The sequence below is a fragment of the Etheostoma cragini genome, chromosome 2, assembly GCF_013103735.1.
Source record: "Etheostoma cragini isolate CJK2018 chromosome 2, CSU_Ecrag_1.0, whole genome shotgun sequence".
In the NCBI taxonomy this organism is placed as follows: domain Eukaryota; kingdom Metazoa; phylum Chordata; class Actinopteri; order Perciformes; family Percidae; genus Etheostoma; species Etheostoma cragini.
The window spans coordinates 10442569-10462771 of NC_048408.1; the positions used below are offsets into that span (position 1 = coordinate 10442569).

The following is a 20203-nucleotide window of genomic DNA, read 5'->3' on the forward strand; positions in this document are numbered from 1 at the left end:
ATATATATATATATATATATATATAAATGAATGATAAACGAGCTTACCAATGCCGCTTAGACGTGTTGCTTTGTCATTCTTCTGCCTGCAGTATTGGAGAAACAAATTATATTAATCTGATCCTAGAAAAGTGTTAATCAATGTTTGATTACATAAAAGCATGTTAATTTATATCTTTAACAGTTTTGCTCTAAACTAAACAGTGTGTTCATTCAGACAAAATAAGTAGGAAAATCACCAATCTGGTCTCCTTTCATTTCTACCTAGGTCTCCATCCACATACTGTATGTCAGGTCTTTACTTCATGTGAGCAAGGCCTTTAAAAAAACACTATTTCCTTTATCTGATGAAAATATTTTGAGTTTTTTGGCTTTGACTTTTTATCGCAAAAGACGCAAAGGTGTCAAAACAAAAAGTGACTTTCGATTAGTCAAATTAAAGTTTTTTTTTGTACCTGGACCAAGTTAAGGGTTTGGATGTTAAAACCTACAGGATGTTGATAAGAGGATTTCACAATAATGCTCAAATGGGCATTAGTATTTTTTATTGGTTTTGAATAAGAAAACAAGTCAGATTCCACTTTATCAAAAGGTGGAAAGTAACTAAATACATCTCCTCTAGTACTTGGTAGCACTTTATTGAGTATTTCCATTGTAACGCTATTTTATACTTCAACTCCACTTCGGAAGCAAATTGAAGATCAAGGTCAATAAATTAAAAACCCAATTTGAGACTGATTGTTACTAAACTACTCAACATCGTTAAAATAAGCTTCATTATTATTATGACCAGCTACAACATTAAATGCTGGGTACACAGTAGTGTATATGTAATCTTAATTCACTAATGTCACACTGGCAGGAGTTATTCTGCTTTTACTTATAATACTTGAAATACATTTGGCTGCAAATACTTCTGTAGTACTACTTACGGATGATTATGAATGTAAGGCCTTTACTATTAGTGGAGTAATTTTACCCTGAGGTATAATGATACTAGATTACTTCTTCTACCACTGCTCATTATACAAAAATCTGCAAAATTCTATTGATAAAATTGGAAAAAACAATAATAATCAAGTAACGTTGCCTAATATTATTATTTCACATTTTGAACTGTATGGTATAAATACTGTATACTGCGGTGATTGGTCTTTATAACAGACTCTACTAGTTCAACAGATTTATGTTTGGACCGGAATTGCGTTGTGCCAAAACATATTTACTGTTGCATCTATTTAGTTTTATTTCTTATTTCCCCACCTTTCTTTCTTTTGCAGTCGGATTTCTTCTCGGGCGAGGTAAGCCGCTTTCCTGCTGTACGGGTGAACAACTTTCTCCGGGGCTTTTCCTTTTCCTTTCTGAGCTTTCGGCTGAAAAACATATTATAATTATCATACGGCAAAGCAATGAGCGAATATTCAAATCAGTTAGCTGCGGAGTAACACCGCTGTAAGCGTTAATATTAAACTGTTAAGGCACACCAGCCGTACCATTTTACTGGCTTGAAAACACGCGTGATCCTTCTCTGTTGACAACAGGACCGGAATGGGACCCGTCCGTCATTGAATTGTGTCCGGATGTGTTGCGAAGAAAATAAAATGGTTCCTGTTTTCAACAAACTCGGCTCCTAGTCCGTACACCGTGCTCCGTACATGGGCTGTATTAAATAGGCTCAGTACCCATTTTACAGTCTATACTCTGTACAATTAGCATTTCCATATTATGTTGTATATTGTAATTGATGTTGTTTGAGCTGCCTACTCACGTGGCCCAATGGAGAAATCCTCATGATGGGAGGAGTGTGGTTTGAGTGGTAGCCTTACTGAGTAACTTTAATATAATTCTGTATTCATGCTTGACATAACAAGTCAAGTCTCAAATATGTCAAAGATGTCAAGTCTCATACAGTCAAGTCTCTTTATTTAAAGTGTCAAGTGCATTGATCGTCATCGTCAAGTGCAGTGACAGCAGATCAATCAAAAAGATTCTCTGGCCAGGTGTGACTGATTACCTGATGCCTCTGTGCAATATGACTGCCTGTTTGATTAATACGGTTGTTGGCTTTTGTATTTCTTTTTTTAACTTAAAGATAGTTACTTGTACTTGTAATGAAACTTGTCCTAAGCTCAGGAATATTATCATAAACCAATAGCTGGTTAGTTAGCTAGCTTGTTGGAGAAGATGCACTTTTTTGCTTCAGGTGTGAAATTTGGATGTGATGGTAGCCTACCTGGTCAAGAACAGCCTTTCAGGATTCAATTCAATTCAATTCAATTTTATTTATACAGCTCCAGTTCACAACACAACAACCCTGTGATGTTATTTACAGAAACCCAATTATTTCCACCAAGAGCAAGCACTAGGCGACAGAGGAAAGGAAAAACTTCCTTTTAAGAGGCAGAAACCTCGATCAGAACCATGGCTCAGGGTGGGCGGTCATCTGCCTCAACCGGTTGGGGGTGAGATAAAGAGACAGACAGAGAAAGAGAGAGAGATAGAGACAGAGAGAGACAGAGAGAGAAAGAGAGACATGGAGAATTGTAGAAGAGGGTGTCGAGCAGGAACATGGAGGCAGCAGGTGACTCCACCACAGGTCCAGACTCCACAGCTCCAAAGCCAGAAACACCTGCAGGAAGCGATAGGAGAGAGAGGAGAGGGGCGAGAGAACACAAGATTACGGGAAAAGGAAAGAAGTTGAGTTAGTAACATGCATTAATGGGATAAGGTTGCATGCAGATGGAGAGAAGGAGGAGGAGAGAGGTGCTCTGTGAATCATGGGAAGTCCCCCGGCAGTCTAGTAGCAGCATAACTAAAGGATGGTTCAGGACTCACCTGAGCCAGCCCCAACTATAAGCTTTATCAAAGAGGAAAGTTTTAAGCCTATTCTTAAATGTGGAGACGGTGTCTGCCTCCTGGACCCAAACAGGAGAGGAGCCTGATAGCTGAACGCTCTGGCTCCCGTTCTACTTTTAGAGACTCTATGAACCACCAGTAACCCTGCATTCGTAGTAACCCTAGTAGTAAGGTACTATGAGCTCTTTAAGATAAGATGGTGCCTGACCATGAAGAGCTTTGTAGGTGAGAAGAAGGATTTTAATTCTATTCTGGATTTTACAGGAAGCCAATGCAGAGAAGCTAAAACAGGAGAGATGTGATCTCTTTTCCTGGTTCCTGTCAGAACACGTGCTGCAGCCTTCTGGATCAGCTGAAGAGTCTTTATGGACTTTTTTGAGCAGCCTGATATTAAAGAATTGCAGTAATCCAGCCTAGATGTAACAAATGCATGCATTTTTCTGAGAGGATTTCCAAACATGAAAGGGTAGGACAGCTCGGTAAAACTGGGCAAAAATAACGTTAACCCAAACGGACAGCCCACACAAACGGGGAGTTGGTGCTGCTTAAGCAAACAGGAGAACAGTCTGAAGACTATCACCTGTGTGTGTTAAACTGTACGGGAAGAGTGAAATAGCACATTATGTCAAACTGTGTATTTCTGTTCATTTTAGCTGTTGCCCCTCCATTTTCTTCCTCTCAAAAATCCCACTGTTTATGATAAACAAGTACATTTTACACGTCACTTCATTTCTAAACAATTCAAAGTATTTTACAAACTAGATAAGATTCATGGATAAATATTCAATGAATATTAGGAAATGAGCAAAGCGCAGACGTTTAGTTACATTTTACATACTTTTAAAATAGTAGTCTATTGTGGCGGCCTAAAGGTTGGAGGTGGAGCTTGTAACCGAGAGGTTGTCGGTTCAATCCCCAGATTGACAGCATTAACTCTGGGTGTGGAAAGTGAACCTCATTACCACCAGTGAGGTGCCCTTGTGCAAGGCTCCTAACCTACACCTGTTCAGTGGCCACCAGACCAGAGCGTGGTTTTACTGGGCAGCTTCCAAGTGCAAATATGATCAGGGCCTTCCGTCAAAAGAGAAGCTGCCTCTTAGTGAACCTAAACTGAATAAAGAAAGGTTAAATATAAATAATAATTTCTTTTACATTTTTTTTGTTTTTTCCTATTTAACATAGGCTATATGATTGTTTTTCTTAAAACCTTTTGGCAATAAATCTGATTCTGATTCTAATAATCACATGAATAGAACGGAACACAAATCATCTCCAGGCCTGTATGGAGGTGATGATACTGTACAGTCCAGTTCAAACTGCTTCAGTGAGACTAGTTGAGACCAGTCAGGGTTTCCCAGCACCTCAGGCTATGTTGGTTCATATTTTAAAAAGATCAGATATGAGGCAATGGAACAAGCCATGGTTTGCTTCATTTTGTTTAAACTCTATAATTTAAAAACCAGGAACAACTAACTAACTTTTTTAAAAGCTGGTTGATTTTTGGCCCCAAATCTTGTATTTGTTAGGGGTAGTACAGTGGACACATAAACCGCCCACATACTTTTGTGTACTTTTGAGCTGGGGCTATTTTTGTCGTTTTTAGGTTTTTTCCAACTTTTCTGGCAACAGTTTAACACAACAATACCCCTGCTCACAAAGCCATATCCATAAAGACATCTCCCGGCAGAGAGCCCTGAACTCAAGCCCATTAATTCACAATTTTTAGGTTGAAGTGAAAGGTTATTGCCCAACATCAGTGCCCTCAATGTGCTCTGGTGGCTGAATGGGAGAAAATCCCTGCAGCCAGGTTTGTACATGTTGCGGAAAGCTTTCTTAGAAGAGTGGTGGCTATTATGGTAGCAGATGAAGGCCCTTAGTTTTGAGATTAGATGTTCAACAAGCACATATATTGATTTGATGTTTAGGTCAGTGTACTTTTTGGATTAAAATGTAGATGTGTGTCTTCACCTTTCTTTTGTGCAACAGGAAATTGCATCTACGGCTCTGTGGTGAGCTCAGATTTCCTCATAACTACTAAACGATGCCAAAAGGCTTTTCTTTAATGTAATGCATAAATCAAGAGTTATATGTAATTCTAAGTTACTCACCTCATTGACGCATCTTGTGTCATCCAGTGTATCTCAACCTCCAATGCTCAGCTCAGATCTCCCGTGTGCTTCGGCCACGGAAGGAAACCACACTGCCATGACACAGAGCTGGATTTTAATCAGCAAAATATCTCTTTAAGGGAAGTACCTTTCCATCACTAGAACACCAGTAATAAAGCAAGTGTGTGTGTGTCCACTGAAGTGAGTTACACTTTTAATAGTCTCTATTCATTGATTTGTTTTATCAGGCACATTACCTATGACATTATCACAACCAAATGTGAAAGAGAAGGTTATTTTTCAGGCCTTGTCCCTTTTTAGGCCTTTAAAAAAGCAATCACAGCAACAAACAGTCTGTTAAATTCTCCAAGACTAAAATCAAAATAATAACTGAATTTATAAAAATTGTGTTGCTTAAGGACATCATTAGTGCTCACGTCTCTGTTGTTGTTTAAAGGAGAATTCAGGTTGATTCCAACATGTAGCTCTGTTGTTTGTAAATCTGGAGTGCTGTCAGTAGAGAGAAAAACAAAAACAATCGGTGTGCCTACACCATGTTATCTTCCTGCTAGAGGTAGCACCCAACAGGTTTGAACAGGGCAAGTTTTAAAAGTGTTTTTAGTATCTAAACATGGTCAAAATGTCATTAAAAGTGCCTACCCATGTGAAGTGATTCCTTCCGAGTGAACACAGTGAATCTGACTGCTGACTGAACTGATTGAAGTTGGATAAAGAGTTCCATGAATGTTCACCTTCTACCAACCAGGAGGAGGATTGAGCAAAAGTTGTTTTGCACATTGGGACTCTGCAATTATGGTTAACTACTCCCTGTGTAATGAGTTTAGACAGCACACCAACTTATTTGGACTTTATTTATTTTTTATACACCACACCAATTTCTCGGGGGTTCAGCAGCGCTGCGGAGGAAGGTGTGGCAATGCAAAACAACACCTTTAACAGACTGACTCAGATTATATGACTCAGTTAAATAAATAAAGTGTTGATGGTGCCACACTCCTTTGTTTCTGATAAAAATAATAACACAGAGAAGTGTACATACTCCATACAGATACATACTCCATACAGATACATACTGCACCTTCATGCACCCACTTGTATATTTTACAGAAAAATTTGTGTTCACATAGTTGTTGTCTATGTGAAATTGTGCAACGCATCACTGCATTTATCCCCACATGGCATTGGAAGATTACCTCAAACCAGTGGCAGAGGACCTCTTTTCACACCTTGACAGGAGGCTATTTGCACCATGGTCTGAGCAAACAATGCCATGAAACTCAGGGAAACACAAAGGACCATTATAGAAGACAATGATGTCTTTGAAAACACCCATACGGTTAGCATCTCAAACATTGACAGGCTGCTGCATAGAAACCAGAGTGTGAAACAGCTGTACCTTTGTACCACTCCAAAGGAATCAGGACAGTGTTGAGGAGCCACGGTACCTGTATGTACAGGTAAAACATATATATGTAACTACTTTACAGCCAGAATTTACAGTGATACAGAGTACAGTGAGCATAAACCGCACACATTTCCATTGCTGTGGAAGGAACATGCTACAAATGTACATTTTATGCCACTCTTTCTCACCAAAACAAATTCTACTGTGTGTTCCGGGATATAGCGTGTTATGGAGTTGGAATCAAGTGAACCCTCTCACAGCTTTGTATACGTAGATGAGGCTGGCTTCAACCTGACCAAATGCAGAAGGCGGGTTCAGAACATCATCGTTCACAGAGCTCCTGTGGATTTGCCAGGCCAACGGGGAGGAATTATCACCATGTGTGCTGCTATTTCAGAGCATGGTGTCCTAACCTATATCCCCCTCATAGGGCCACACAACACCAAGCATCTACTCAACATTTTAGAGACTCTCTACATGGCTCTCATCCCTGATGATGAGAGGGGTCTGTTTACAGAGGATTTGCCAAAGTGTGTGGTCATTTGTGATAATGTGAGGTCCGTCAATCAGACATCATAAGGCCATGGTTTGTGACCCACCCGAGGACAATCATAGAATTCCTCCCACCTTATTTAACCCAGTTAAGGAGTTATTTTCAGAATGGAGGTGGAAGGTGTACAATCGTCAGCCACACACAAAGACTGGCTGCAATGGATGCAGCATGTGAGGACATCACAGTAGACTCCTGCAGAGGATGGATGAGGCATTCCAAAAGATACTTTTCAAGTCGCACTGCAAGGGAAAATATCCGGTGTGATGTGGATGAGAATATATGGGCCGACAGACAGGAACGTCAGGATGCGTAGAGACAGCACTAGAACAATGCTGCAGGCAAAGTTGTGCCTTAGGGGTATTTCCTGTTTTACTTTCTAATTTAGTTTTTTCCCCTTTGTGCCCCTTGTCTTTTTCTTAATGTAAATAATTTAGTTTTTCCTTTTATAAAGTAGCACTAGTAAAAGCTGTGAAAAACAAAACCCTGTCCAGTCTCTTTCAATCAATAACCCACACACAGCAATTGTAGATAGTACTGTTGAAATTGATGCAGTAAATGCCACAGAAGTGCAGCCTTGTGCATTTTCAATCCAGTAGCTGTCATCCAAACTGTAACCTAAATTTACATCAGGTAATACTGTCACAGTTACATTGACAACATGACGAAACAATTTGACGACCTTGTTCGTGAACAATGACTCATTGACTTATCATTCTGATGAGTGTCATCAGAATGATAAGTCACTGAGTCATTGTTCACGAACATGATACTTTTGAGAGATCTACTAAGGATTTTTAGTAACTGACTAGCTTTAGAAAAAAACATCTATTGTATGTTACAGTTCTCACAAATTGTTCTGAGAAATGCATTCATTGTTGTTAGGGATGATGTGAAAAACACACCAAAGCAACTTAGAAAAACTGTAAGGATCTGCTCCACAAAATTCAAAATTCTTTTGAGATGCCTAACCAGCTGGACCACAAATAGTGTTTTTTCCTTCCTTAAAGTTTGTTTAGCTTTCCCCTAGCTCTGTGGGGCCGCATACTCAACCGGCAGGAATGTGATTGAACTGCAGCTGAAGAGCCGTCAAACTTGTGGCGACAAGTACAGAGTGGATTGCATCACATCCGAGTGAGTTATCTGAGTGAGTCTGAGGGCGTGTTTGTGTGTGTGCGTCTGTGTCTGTGTGTGTGAGTCTTTTTTTTCTTTTCCTTCCTTTTAACATGTAAAGCCAGATCAGGAAGTGCTGTACTGTGACAGTAGAGACGGAAGTGGGACCACAATGGCACTATGTTTGCTTCTGGGACTGTTAGCATGAGAGGGCCCCGGGTGCAGACCCCTCTGCTGCTGCTGCTGCCACTGCTGCTGACCACGCTGACAGGGACAGGTAAGACTGGAAGATCAGTTTCATTACACTCTGGACTCAATTCCACTTTCCCTGCTTTCTCCTTTGTGGTAGTTTTCTGACTGTGAGTAAAACTTCTTGACTGGAAGGAGTGTTTATTATTCGTACTGTGAAAAGTCTAATATTTTTAACACTAGATAGAGCAGATACATTTAAAAGCAAGGGTTCAGGGCACAAAGTACAAAAGGTTTAAGTTAGTTTCACTTCAATGCACGTCTTTGTCAAAACTATGTGTAGAAACGTAGTCCCTTCTGTTTTTCAAAATAAAACTATTGTCTTAGTTTTATAAAGCCAAGATGAGCCTGAGAAACCTTTTTTTTTTTATTTGTACATAATACACCATTTGCCTCTAATTGCCATTCCTCTTTTACAGTATTTTTCCTGTTTAAATTCTAGTAAATCTTCTTGAGCAAGAGGATCTTTTTCGGACCAAGTCAAATCTTTTACAATGTGACAGGAACAAATTGCTTAACATGTGGAATATCACCACCCAGTTCTCGTGCAGTAGGTGCATTTTGCAACAGTTCTGATTTTTGTAGCAACCGCTTCAAATCCTGCTCACGGAAGTCTTAAGTTCCTGTTTGATCTGCTTGTAACAGTTATTCAGATGTTTTAGAAACAAGCTGAAACTAGGCTGTCTTCATGCATGTATGTGTTTCTCTATTAATATAAATGATGATGGGGCAGATACAGCAGCAGAGATCCAAGAAGAGAAGGCAGGTGGGGACTAGAAGGTGATGGTGATACATTGATCTCAGTAGAGACATGAATAACAAAACCCATCCATCCATCCATCTTCGACCGCTTATCCGGTATCAGGTAGCGGGGGCAGCAGCTCCAGCAGGGCAACCCAAACTTCCCTTTCCCGAGTCACATCAACTATGTGGCCTAAAGTATGTGGACACTGTGGGACTGTTTTGCCGGTTTGGGCTGGAACTCTTAGTCCCATTTGAAAACAAAAAGAAACATCTATTTTAATCCAACTAAGTCAGACTCGCAATGAAATTAAAATATAAGTGTTAAGAGACACTTGGTCAAGAGGATATAAAAACATTGTTACAACATTAAATACAATGTGAAGAACAAGCTAAGACAAAATTTGCCACATGCTGTTGACCAAAATCCAGTTAGAGTGATGATAAACAGGTAAAGAATTTCAAAACTGTTTAAAAATGACAATAAATGCATGGTCACATTAACACAAGACTACTTTTGTCCAGATCCTTTGAAACTAGTCTTGCAATGCCAACCATGTCACCACAATGCTGTGTCGGCAATGGACCCAGCACTTACACACTGCCCGTCTATTCTCAGATAGGGGAAAAAACGCTCTGGCTTGCTTGTATTTCTTTAAACCAATCACATCCCTCTACAGCCCTGATAGTGGAGACAGCATAATATCAGGCTTTATCCCAGCAATGTACATCCGTTGAGTCAGACTACCTTGAAACTGACTTGAATTCACCAATGGTGATGTTATTTTTTATTTTTATTTTTTTTTAATGTCTGCCTCTGTTCAATTCAATAGTTTGAAGTGTAGAAACAGACATGATGATAGACAGAGAGAGGTGTATGCCATGCAACAAAGGTCCCTGGCTGGAATCAAACTGTGCAAATAGTTATGTGGTAGGCCTTAACCACAAGGCCAACAGGATGCCCAGCCCGGATCCAGTGTTTTTTTTTTATTGTTCCAGGATGAAGCAGCAGCATATTTAAAACCTTTGTATAAAAAGGATGCTACAGCATACAATATCTTTGACAATGGTCCATGAAAACGCTAAGGACCTTTAACTCTGATGTACTTTTGTTAAGTGAAAGGAAAAAAACAATGTAAGGTATTATATTAGCACTAGTCTATATCCTCAACGTTCCACTTCCGGAATTGTTCCGGTGCCACTGGAAATCCCGCTGGATGCATGTGTTTTTGCCGATTTGCCGTTTCCTTTGCTTTCTTTGTGTTTGAATTTTAAAGCAACACTAGAGAACTTTTCCCTCGTTGGTCCCCCTACAGGTTGGAAGCAGAATTGTCTAGTACATTACATTGCGCAAGTTTGCCAGATCAGGTAGTGGATCTGGGGTTTGAATGAACTGGATAGTGTAATGGACAATTCTGCTTCCAACCTGTAGGGACACCGAAGCAGGAAAAGTTCTCTAGTGGTGCGTTTAACTCTGGTGGATTTCTTAGGACCATGATTAACTGCTCCTCAGATCTCTGCAGGGTAAATCCAAACAGCTAGCTAGACTATCTGTCCAATCTGAGTTTTCTGTTGCACGAGGTTTTGAACATACACATTCAACCAAAAGAAAAGACTATTTGTCATTTATTTAATATTTGTTGGTACATTTAATTTAGTTTGTCATGATTGTATGTAAGTAGTGGATGTGTTGTAAATGTTGGGATGTGTGCTGCTGTCTTTTTAACTTTTGACATTTCTCTTTTAGCCCCTATCCCTCTCCTTTAAAAAAAAAAAAATGGAATGCCTTTTAAACATTTCAAGTATTTTTGCACATTGTTCCCGGGAAGAAGCGGCAGCATATTTAAAAACTTTAAAAACTTTAGGATCAAACATCTGTATACTAGGTGTGAGAACACAGGCCATATTTTACATATATATATATACACTTACAATTTTATAGGTGAGGATGCCACAGCCTACGATGATATTTTAGACAATAGTGTGCTTACTTTTTTTTGGCAACAGTTTGAGTAAAGCATATCACTGTAATGCCCATTATTTGAAATGAGATGTTCTACAATTCATGTGTCCATATACTTTTGGCCGTGCATAATTGACACGTCACATAAAACTCATGAAAATTACTCAATGCTGTTGTCATGATGATGTACCTCTCTCTCTGTTTGTAGAAACACTTTCAACTGTTTCTAATGCCACTTCAGCACCGGACTCCTCCCTTGACGAAGAGGACAGTAAAAGCTTGAATACACTCTGGAACGGAAGCTTACACGGACAGCTGCCGACCACACTGACAATTAGTAATGGTAGGTCTTAACCTGCTTTAATGATTTGAAAATGTGTCTAGATGGTTTGTAATTTGTACAAGTAGTATCATATTTGTCATATTTGCTTGTTAACCTGTTTCTTGGTACAAGCTTAAGTCATCATGAGTCTCTCTTTAACGTAAAACACTGGTCATGAACTTTGAAAAGACTACAATATTTTCATTATCTTACAGCAACAACATGGTGCTACCAGAATTCAACATAATGGCTGGTTAAATGGTTTCTATCAACTGTGACCGTTATCAATACTTCACAAATGGCATTAAAACACAATGTATGCTACGTCCCTTGAAGATGGTCAGTTCTCCCACGCCTAAAGACAATTAGACAATATTTAGTGAGTCTTACATGAGAAAAATTGGGCTAATGGTTAAGTGACCATGGACACTACATTCTCTGTAAGAACTGTTCAATACAATACATCATCTCTATATTGTGTTAGAATGCTAACAAAACACAAAGTAGAGCTGAGGCTGATAGGAATGTCATTGTTTTTGCAGGAATTTGGACATAAACCAAAGGTCTTAACCTGAAAAACAAAAAGCAAATTATATGACAATAATACATATGGAGAATGAAACAGAAAACAATGGCACCTCCAGCAAAGCCATGACACTCACAAATACAAAAGCAAGAATTGCACCTCTGCTGTCACCTTCCAAGACATGTTACAGTGCTTTTCCCTTCTGGGGTACACCACTTATTGATCAATATGCATCCTGTCCTGCAGTCACCCTCTGTGGAAGCTCCCCTATGTCTCCTTTTTTGTAGACTGGTCAAATGGTTTCTAGATATGATACATAAATGTTAATTTCTCCATGGACATACATTGCGCCACATTCTTGATCTGAGCACCGATTTGCAGGTGTCTCCATTTTCTTCCAATTAAGAGCTATGGTCCTTTTTTCTGTAGTATAGCTAAGTCAATACATGTAAAGTCTTGTGGTTTTAGTTTTAGATTTGTTGCATGCAGGTGCAGCTATGTCATTTTAGGGTCAAGGGGAATGTTCACAGACAAGATGAACATAATTTTATTGCTCACCCTCCTCCAGAATGTTTTCATTTTGTCACACTCCCAGACACAGTGCATAAATATTCCTTCAGCCTCATTGCATTTAAAACAAAGGTCAGGTATATTGATAATAATTACTGTTGTATTTATTTAATTTGACAGGAGTTGTGTATGTCTGCTGGACTGGCTAAACCCAGCCTGATTTGCATACCGGTGATTTGATTTGGCCCTGCAGCTTATGTTCAATTTTAAAAGACAGAGCTAGGTCTGGTGATAGCCAGATTATATGTCTGCATCAGCAGTGCTGTTTTAGCTGAAAAGCCCCAATTTACCCTTAGCAAGGGTATTTCACAAAGGATTCACTGTTCAGCTGTTCAGCAATTTATATCTTAATTAAATTCCATGCCACTTCTTGGCGCCATGTCAGAGAAGGGAATAAAAAAGTTAGTTAGTAGGCTACTCATTGACTTGTTTCAGAAGTAGCATTCCACTGTTTCCAGTTAAAAATACCATAGAAGATGACTCAGGACAGAGCCACTCCTTCACTGTTGTTGGCATGTCGGAGCTAACACAACAGCACAGTGCAGATTTCTGTCTAGATTACTCTAAATGTAAAGATAATTCATTTAAAAATGCTCAATTTTTTAATCACCACAAGGCAATTTTACATAGGACAGTCAAAATAACTGCAGATCTGCATATCCCTCCTTACACACACTTCACACATGCATTTCAGAGGGGTCATGGCGCAGGGTCAGGCATACTATCGCACCCATGGGGCAGTTTTGGGGTTCAATGCCATGCTGAAGGGCACCTCGGCAGTGCCCAGGAAGTGAACTGGCACTTCTCAAACTACGAGTCCACACTCCACACGGTCCATACGGAGACTTGAACTTCTAAGCCAAGTCACCATGGACTGAGCTATTCCACCACATAAAAATAATTTACTACTCATTAATAAATAAAAACAAAAAATGCAGCAGGAAACCAACATAATGACTGATAACTGTTGCCTTCTACTGCAGGATCTTTGGAAACAACTATTGACACATTTAATGATTCGACCCCCTTGCCAGAGGAGGAGGACAGTGGTTTGAGTCTCATCATCATCCTGATTCCTGTGGTCGTGGTGGTCGTTGTCATCAGCATGATAGTTTGTGGTATTTTCATCCATCGCAGGTGTAACCAAAAAGTGAGAGATCAAGGTATGTCCATCACAGGAGGAACCACTTTAAATGGCCAGTTCCGTTAAATCACAGGAAAAAGAAGAAGAAGAAAAAAAACTATTTTCCCACTTACCACTGGTGGCCAATGCAAATGGTTTAAGTTTTATTTACAGGTAGTGTCAATGGGGTGGAAGTCGTCAATGTCAAATCTTCTGCTAGTATCATGAATTGTGACAGATAAAAGGGACAATTAATACTAAAATTCTGTGTATGGCTGGATACCATGAGAGTTAAGGGAAAAAACGGTTAATATAAAAAAATACCTCAGCTACATGCCAATGTTTATAAAAATAACTACTAAATAATTTATTTAGCAATATTTTAAGTTTAATACATAGGGTTCAAACACTGTAATGTGATTTGCTATTTTTTGTCTTAAGCCATGTTCTTTTCTGATAGAACTGGGAAAAGAGGATCCATATTTGGATGGGTCAAGTACAGAGAAGGTGCCAATGTAAGTATTGAGAAGTTAACTTTTTTTTAGCTGCGAATTTGAAGGACTGTGGTCAACCTTGTAAAATACTGATTTTGAAAGAGATTGTCTGTAACTTAATGTGAAATACTTAGGAGGTGATAACTCTCAGTGTGTTATTTAGTTTATGTCTGCATTTATGCATGTTTGAATGACCTATGACCTATGTGCAAAAGAGGTTTGGGTTTCGTGTGCACGCAAGCGCAAGAGTTATTTATCCAAGTAACATGGAGGTAACACAAGTCCTCTTGTAGTTACATATCTTTCTTCATTGCTACTTAGAACACAATTTCTAATCTAATCATTATGACTATTTTTGGGGACGTTTTTAGGACTGAATTTTCACAGGACAGCTGAAGACATGAAAGGGGAGAGAGAGGGGAAATGACATGCAGTAAAGAGCCGCAGGTCAGAGTTGAACCTGCGGCCGCTGCATCGAGGAGTAAACCTCTATATATGCTTGCGCCTGCGCTACCAACTGAGCTATCCTGGCCACATGCAATAAACGTAATACAATCAATAAATAATATAGTAACCATGTATGCCTCCATGTAGTCAGTGAACGTAAAAAGAGTAAAACACATTGACATTTATCCTGTAGTTCTAGCAACATATTAGCCTCAGGCAGCTAACGGCTAGGTATCTGATCACAGAAAAAAATAACTTCAGTAAGTAATAAATAATTATTCAACAATCACAACCAACAGATTACTTAAAAGGGTATCTACAAATAAAGATCAAACAAGGGCATCTGGAGAGTAGATAAAAGATGTCTGTTTATATTAGCTTGGTCACAAATCTGACAAAAAAGCGAAGCGGATGACAATGTCTGTAAGTGTGGCGGAAGTCTGTCAGTATTGGTTGCTACCAGCGCCAGAAAGATCAACCGATACCAACTGCCGGTGTCAGAAACAAGTTAGTTTGTTGACCTGCTTTTTGTGTCTCATTTGATTTTCTGAACACTTTGTGTCTTCCAGGCCCATGTTTGAAGAAGATGTGCCCTCTGTGCTGGAACTAGAAATGGAAGAGTTGGGCCAATGGATGAAAAAGGATGGTAGGTATATACATTTTTTTAAATAGAACTGTTGCATACAAAACACACCTATATACCTTATTTTTTTTGAAAGAGATAAATGTATTTTATTTCATTCAGTGGTGGAAAGTTGGTCAGTACATTTACTCAAGTTCTGTAGTTAAGTATAATTTTTAAAGTTCCATTTTATGCTACTTCTACTCTAGTATAATTCAGAGGCAAAAATTACACTTTTAACTCCACTGCATTTATCTGACAACTTAGTTTCTTCACAGAATCAGAAACAAGATATACTCAACAAATAAATTATGATTATTATAAGACTCCTACATTCATGAGCTACCCAGCTGTATATTGAGCAATTGAAAATGAGCTCCACCTTAAAGTACCACATTAAAGTAATTTATACATAAATGCATCAGAAATTATAATACAATAATATAATATACATTATTCTGAAATGGGCCCATGTGTAATGACCCCTTTACTCATGGTACTTATATTTATAGTACATTTAACAGTAACGGTGAGACTGGTTGGGGGAGTTCATCCAGCAGAGGTCCCTGTTGCTCTAATTGTTAAAACTTGTCTCGTGTCAGTTTCTGAGTTGTTTTTGCAAACACTCTATATTGCTTAGATTGAGGGTTTAGTAAATATATAATGAGTAATCTCATGTGTTTGTTTGTTCTAGGTAAATCTGCAGAGGACTCTAAACTTGGATGAATCTCTTTGTGGTGAGCATGCTAAGCTTCAGTTATTAACTGTTTGCCTGTTCATGAACACAAATTTGATTGTTTCTGTCACTCATCCTTCATGTTCAGAATGCTATTCTCATAGTGTTGTAAACAAAAACATATCACTTTTCGCCATAATAGGCCTGGAAATGTGTGTAGTCTTTACTGACTTAACTCTAAAATGTACTAAAAATGTAAATGCACAAGATATAGTGCATGAGTATACATTAACGTTACTCTGTATTCATATTTTCTATCTTGCTCCTCTGTGAACCTTGAGAGTTAATTTGGTAATATTGATGACAAAATCAACAGTCACTGTGTAACAGCCACTAGCAGTGTGTCACAACATGAGAAATTATTTAATAAGAACCATTCCTCCAACTGTGAGCACAAACTACTTCTAACAAACTATCTTATTAATACACTCAAAACAACAATGTAACTATCTTTCTACACAATAATACTAACAGATCAACATTTGACTTGGGCTATACAACAGTTAGTAAGTTAGCCTTTTCCTGCCAGCCTGTGTTTGTTGTGATGCACCATCTGGTTTCAGTATAGCTACGACTGATAAACTGTGAACCTTCTGTCATTACACATGTTACTCTTTGAAAGCACAATCACTCCTAACACCTGCAAGTGATTACACCAGGCATGCATGGAAGTGTGGCGCAACATAACCCCGGATAGTCTCCTTACTGGAAGGACTGGATAGGCAAGGACAAGGTCCACTTCACAAACTGTTGACCAACATCATTTACACACAGCTTTTTCCCAGGATTTTATTTCTAAAGCTGTGCAAGGGTTAGATGGAACTTTCATTCAGTGTGGAAGCACTCTGTACACATAGGGTTACACAAGAGATCTCCAAACAAAAGTAAACGTGGTGTTACAGCTGCTGTGGTTGCACACTGCAGCAGCTCTGCCCTGTTTGTCAGACCTGTGGAATTCAACAGTAAGTTAGGCACAATAGTGGAACAAATTAAAGAAAGAAAGGAAGCATATGAAATGTTGTTGAAGCTGCCTCAAAGTTCAACTTTTGAAACCAGCTGAATACTTTGCACAGTAAGGAGTTGAACCATAGTAAACCTACTCTGAAAAGAAACATGGTTTGTTAAAGATATTTAGAAAAACGTTTCAAAATTTAAGAAAATTAATAAAACAGCACTGCACAAAAAAACACTATACGGGAGGACTAAATAAAATGGAAAAAAACAGTGAAAAACAACAACATTCTAAATGGACTAAATGACTCCATTACCAATCCTGGCTTGATTATAGAGAAATAACCTCTGTCTCTCTGACTCTGACAGTTCACCTCTGTTCCCCATGATTTCTGCAACAATGGACGCTCTCCCGGCATGTAAACACACACAGTCAACGATACATCGATGTCCCTTTGGATGTTCCGACCTTTCTACAATAATGAAGCCACATCTGAAACAACAGGAACTCATTTGACTGCCATGAAACAAACCTCTAACTTTTTAAAGAAATGTATTGTTTCTTTCATGCTTTGCCTGTTTTGATTGTTTTGTTGAACTGTTAAACCGTTTTGGGTTATAATCCTGGTATAAGCACAGTATGTTCTGTCGCAATTTATCAGAGTATTTCTGTTAAACCTAGATAACATTGTGCTGTAGCTACCAACCATTCCATTTTCTGCAGATTCATAGTGTTAAAAAATATGCAGCTAACTTAAAGTGCATTAGGCAGATGCTCTTCTCCAACCCTCTCAGATATGACGTGATATGCTCATAGTTACTTCTCTTCAGCTCAATGCCTCTTTGTTGTATCACACTGTGTCACTCCCTCCAGCTGCAGGTTTCAATGGTGAAATATAATGTTGAAGATTGCAAGCATGCATGACAGAGAAAGCCACACCTTTTCCTGCCTTTGCAGAGCTGGTTAGGACTTATAGAAAAAGTGTTTTTATTCTGTGTGAAATCAGTTTTGATTTGATTTGAGTCTTTTGTTAAATACCTGTTGCCGAAACAGCTTTCTAAAAGCTGCTTCTATTTAACATGTTCATGTTACGATACAGTAGATAATAACTCTCTGACTGAATACTTTATGTTTACAGATGCTGTTCAGATATTTTATTTCCAAGTTTGGCTCATAAGTGTGAATCTAAGCAGTCATGACACTGATCTAAATGTGACTGCTTTCAAAACGTGTCAGTCAGTATTTTGCAGTATATTGCACTGTAAATATGAGAATACAATATACCAAATATATTATTTTTAAGGAATGCCGTTTGTAAATATTTCAGGTTTGAATAAAATTTCATTAGATACAATCTCTGGATAAAGTCCTGATGGTAGTGTGGCTTTAGGGACGGCAATGTTGGCCAGTCCACAACTTTGTCTTTGAAATATCAATCATTGAATGGATTGCGTGACATTTTTTACAGACATTCATGATTCCCAGATGATGAATGCTGCTGACTTTTCCTGCAGCATCACCATGAGCTTGACAATTGTGATTTGAGTAAAATGTCTTGACAGGTGTTAGATGGACTGCTAAGACCTAATATTTGTACCAAATAATTGTGACTTATTAAGAAAGTACAAACACTGTAAATCTACACTTCTACCCTTTGATGCTCTACAGCAGCAGGTGTAGTTTTTTTTTAATTGAGTGCACAGGCAGAGTGACTTTCAAATAGCTTTGTCCACACTGTGCCAGATTCTGGCTGAACTGGTTTACATGCAAATAAAACCACAATTCTTCCTACCAACCATGATGTAACAAACAACATGCACATCATCTCACACCAGGCTTTACCAGTATAAGGACAGGTATGTTGATCATTTTGATCACAGTGTCACAGAAATGTGATGTAATTCCCCACAGGACACATTCACAACATAATATTTCCAGTGACCCTTCTTTCTAAATTTACCTTGTGTAGACTGAATACTGTCTACCCAGCAGGCACCGTTACTGCCTGTCACACTCTATCAGCTCCATTTCACAGCCATGTTTGTTTCCCTTCAAGAGCTGTGATGTTACAGAGCATCGTCCGTCTGTCGCAATCATCACATTCAGTCATTCTTAGGCAATCTTTTAGTAGAAAACACAGAGTACACCCGGGAATGTGTTTATGGGAGAGTGTGTGTTTGTGTCATTATAGGAGACTACTTCACAATAGTTTCAAGTTTGATCCTTTATAGAGTTGTAATGAGCAACTCAAAGTGTGTAATACTTTCCACTTTCTCTTATGAAAGACTTATGAAATGTCACTGTTTGGACATTTGATCAGACACATTAACCATGGGCTGGTCATGTCCTCTGTACTTTTTTCCAGGAAATTTGGGAATCTGAAGCATAGATTTTAAATTTCATGATTTCAAGTCATATATCATGGGACTTTTAAATGGTGAGACCAACTTTCTTTTATAAATTGAAAAAAGTAAATAATAAAGCAGGTTATTATAACAATTAAAAAATAACAATTCAACTGTTTTCCCTTATGTTGTTCTTCATGGGGAAAGCTCTTAGAAAACAGATTTTAGACTACTGGATCCCAGCCTGGGGGTCAGGACCCCTGAAGGGGTCTCAAGAAAAAATAAGAATACTTATTTGTGTTTAGTGTCTCTCACTACACGACCAAAACAGCCTGAACGAGAAAATAGTGAAAAACTAATTTCTAGAGTTCCCATTTTTGTGAGGAGTCCACTTACAGGAGCCATTTCCAAAAAAAGCACACCATCAGTGAGGATATTTACAGTCTGGCTTTGTTTCTAGGGTCTTTTTTTCAAGGGTCTTTTTTTCAGTTTGCATTGACCAGATGCCACTCTTAGTTCCACACTCCTCAGGATCACATGTTTGGTGCTTAGTGATATCTCAGGTTTTCAGACTCTCCCTGGAGGATCCGGATACAGGGCATAAAAATGACCATGAGCTAAAGCGTACCAAGGTTGGCACGGGAGCGCATGAAGCAGCAGTAACAGCAGCAGCAGCAGCAGCAGCAGTAGCATTCACACTAATTAGCTTATTTTTCCCATGAATAAATGAGGCTCAACATGCTGGAAAGAACTAGGTTAAGGTTTGCTGTATGATTTCTGACACACCATGCAAATTTGGATTTGGAGTCTCTCTCCTCCCATGTTTTTCCCCTCAAAACGTTGATCAAAATATATTACCATTTATATTTCTATCAAAACAAGACTGTTTAAAAAAAGTGAATGGTAGGTATGATCAAAGCCTGAATGGTGTATACTAAAATAGAATAGAAATACAAATGGCAATAATAGTAAAGAATAAAACACATAAAGGCAGATCTTTAATAGGATTTAGAACATACTCTTTTTGTTTTATGTAATTAAAAAATGAGAAGGAAAATGGG

At 38.6% G+C, this 20203-nt stretch overlaps 2 protein-coding genes across 2 annotated transcripts in view; one reads left to right on the forward strand and one right to left on the reverse strand.

Annotated features, from left to right (window-relative positions):
- Nucleotides 1-1652, reverse strand: part of tma16 (translation machinery associated 16 homolog) — a 3003-nt gene extending 1351 nt beyond the window's left edge. The window contains exons 1-3 of the mRNA XM_034889471.1: nt 1493-1652; nt 1263-1372; nt 48-85 (exon numbers count right to left, since the gene is read on the reverse strand). Coding sequence (XP_034745362.1) covers nt 48-85; nt 1263-1372; nt 1493-1495 — 151 coding nt within the window. The 5' untranslated portion in view covers nt 1496-1652. The remainder of the gene's footprint in view (nt 1-47; nt 86-1262; nt 1373-1492) is intronic.
- Nucleotides 1653-8067: 6415 nt separating this feature from the next.
- Nucleotides 8068-18592, forward strand: tmem154 (transmembrane protein 154). The gene is made up of 7 exons (XM_034885371.1): nt 8068-8329; nt 11214-11348; nt 13407-13586; nt 14007-14061; nt 15057-15133; nt 15804-15846; nt 17166-18592. Exons 1-6 carry the CDS (start codon nt 8233-8235, stop codon nt 15833-15835), a joined length of 576 nt encoding a protein of 191 aa, XP_034741262.1. The 5' UTR covers nt 8068-8232; the 3' UTR covers nt 15836-15846; nt 17166-18592.
- Nucleotides 18593-20203: the final 1611 nt, after the last annotated feature.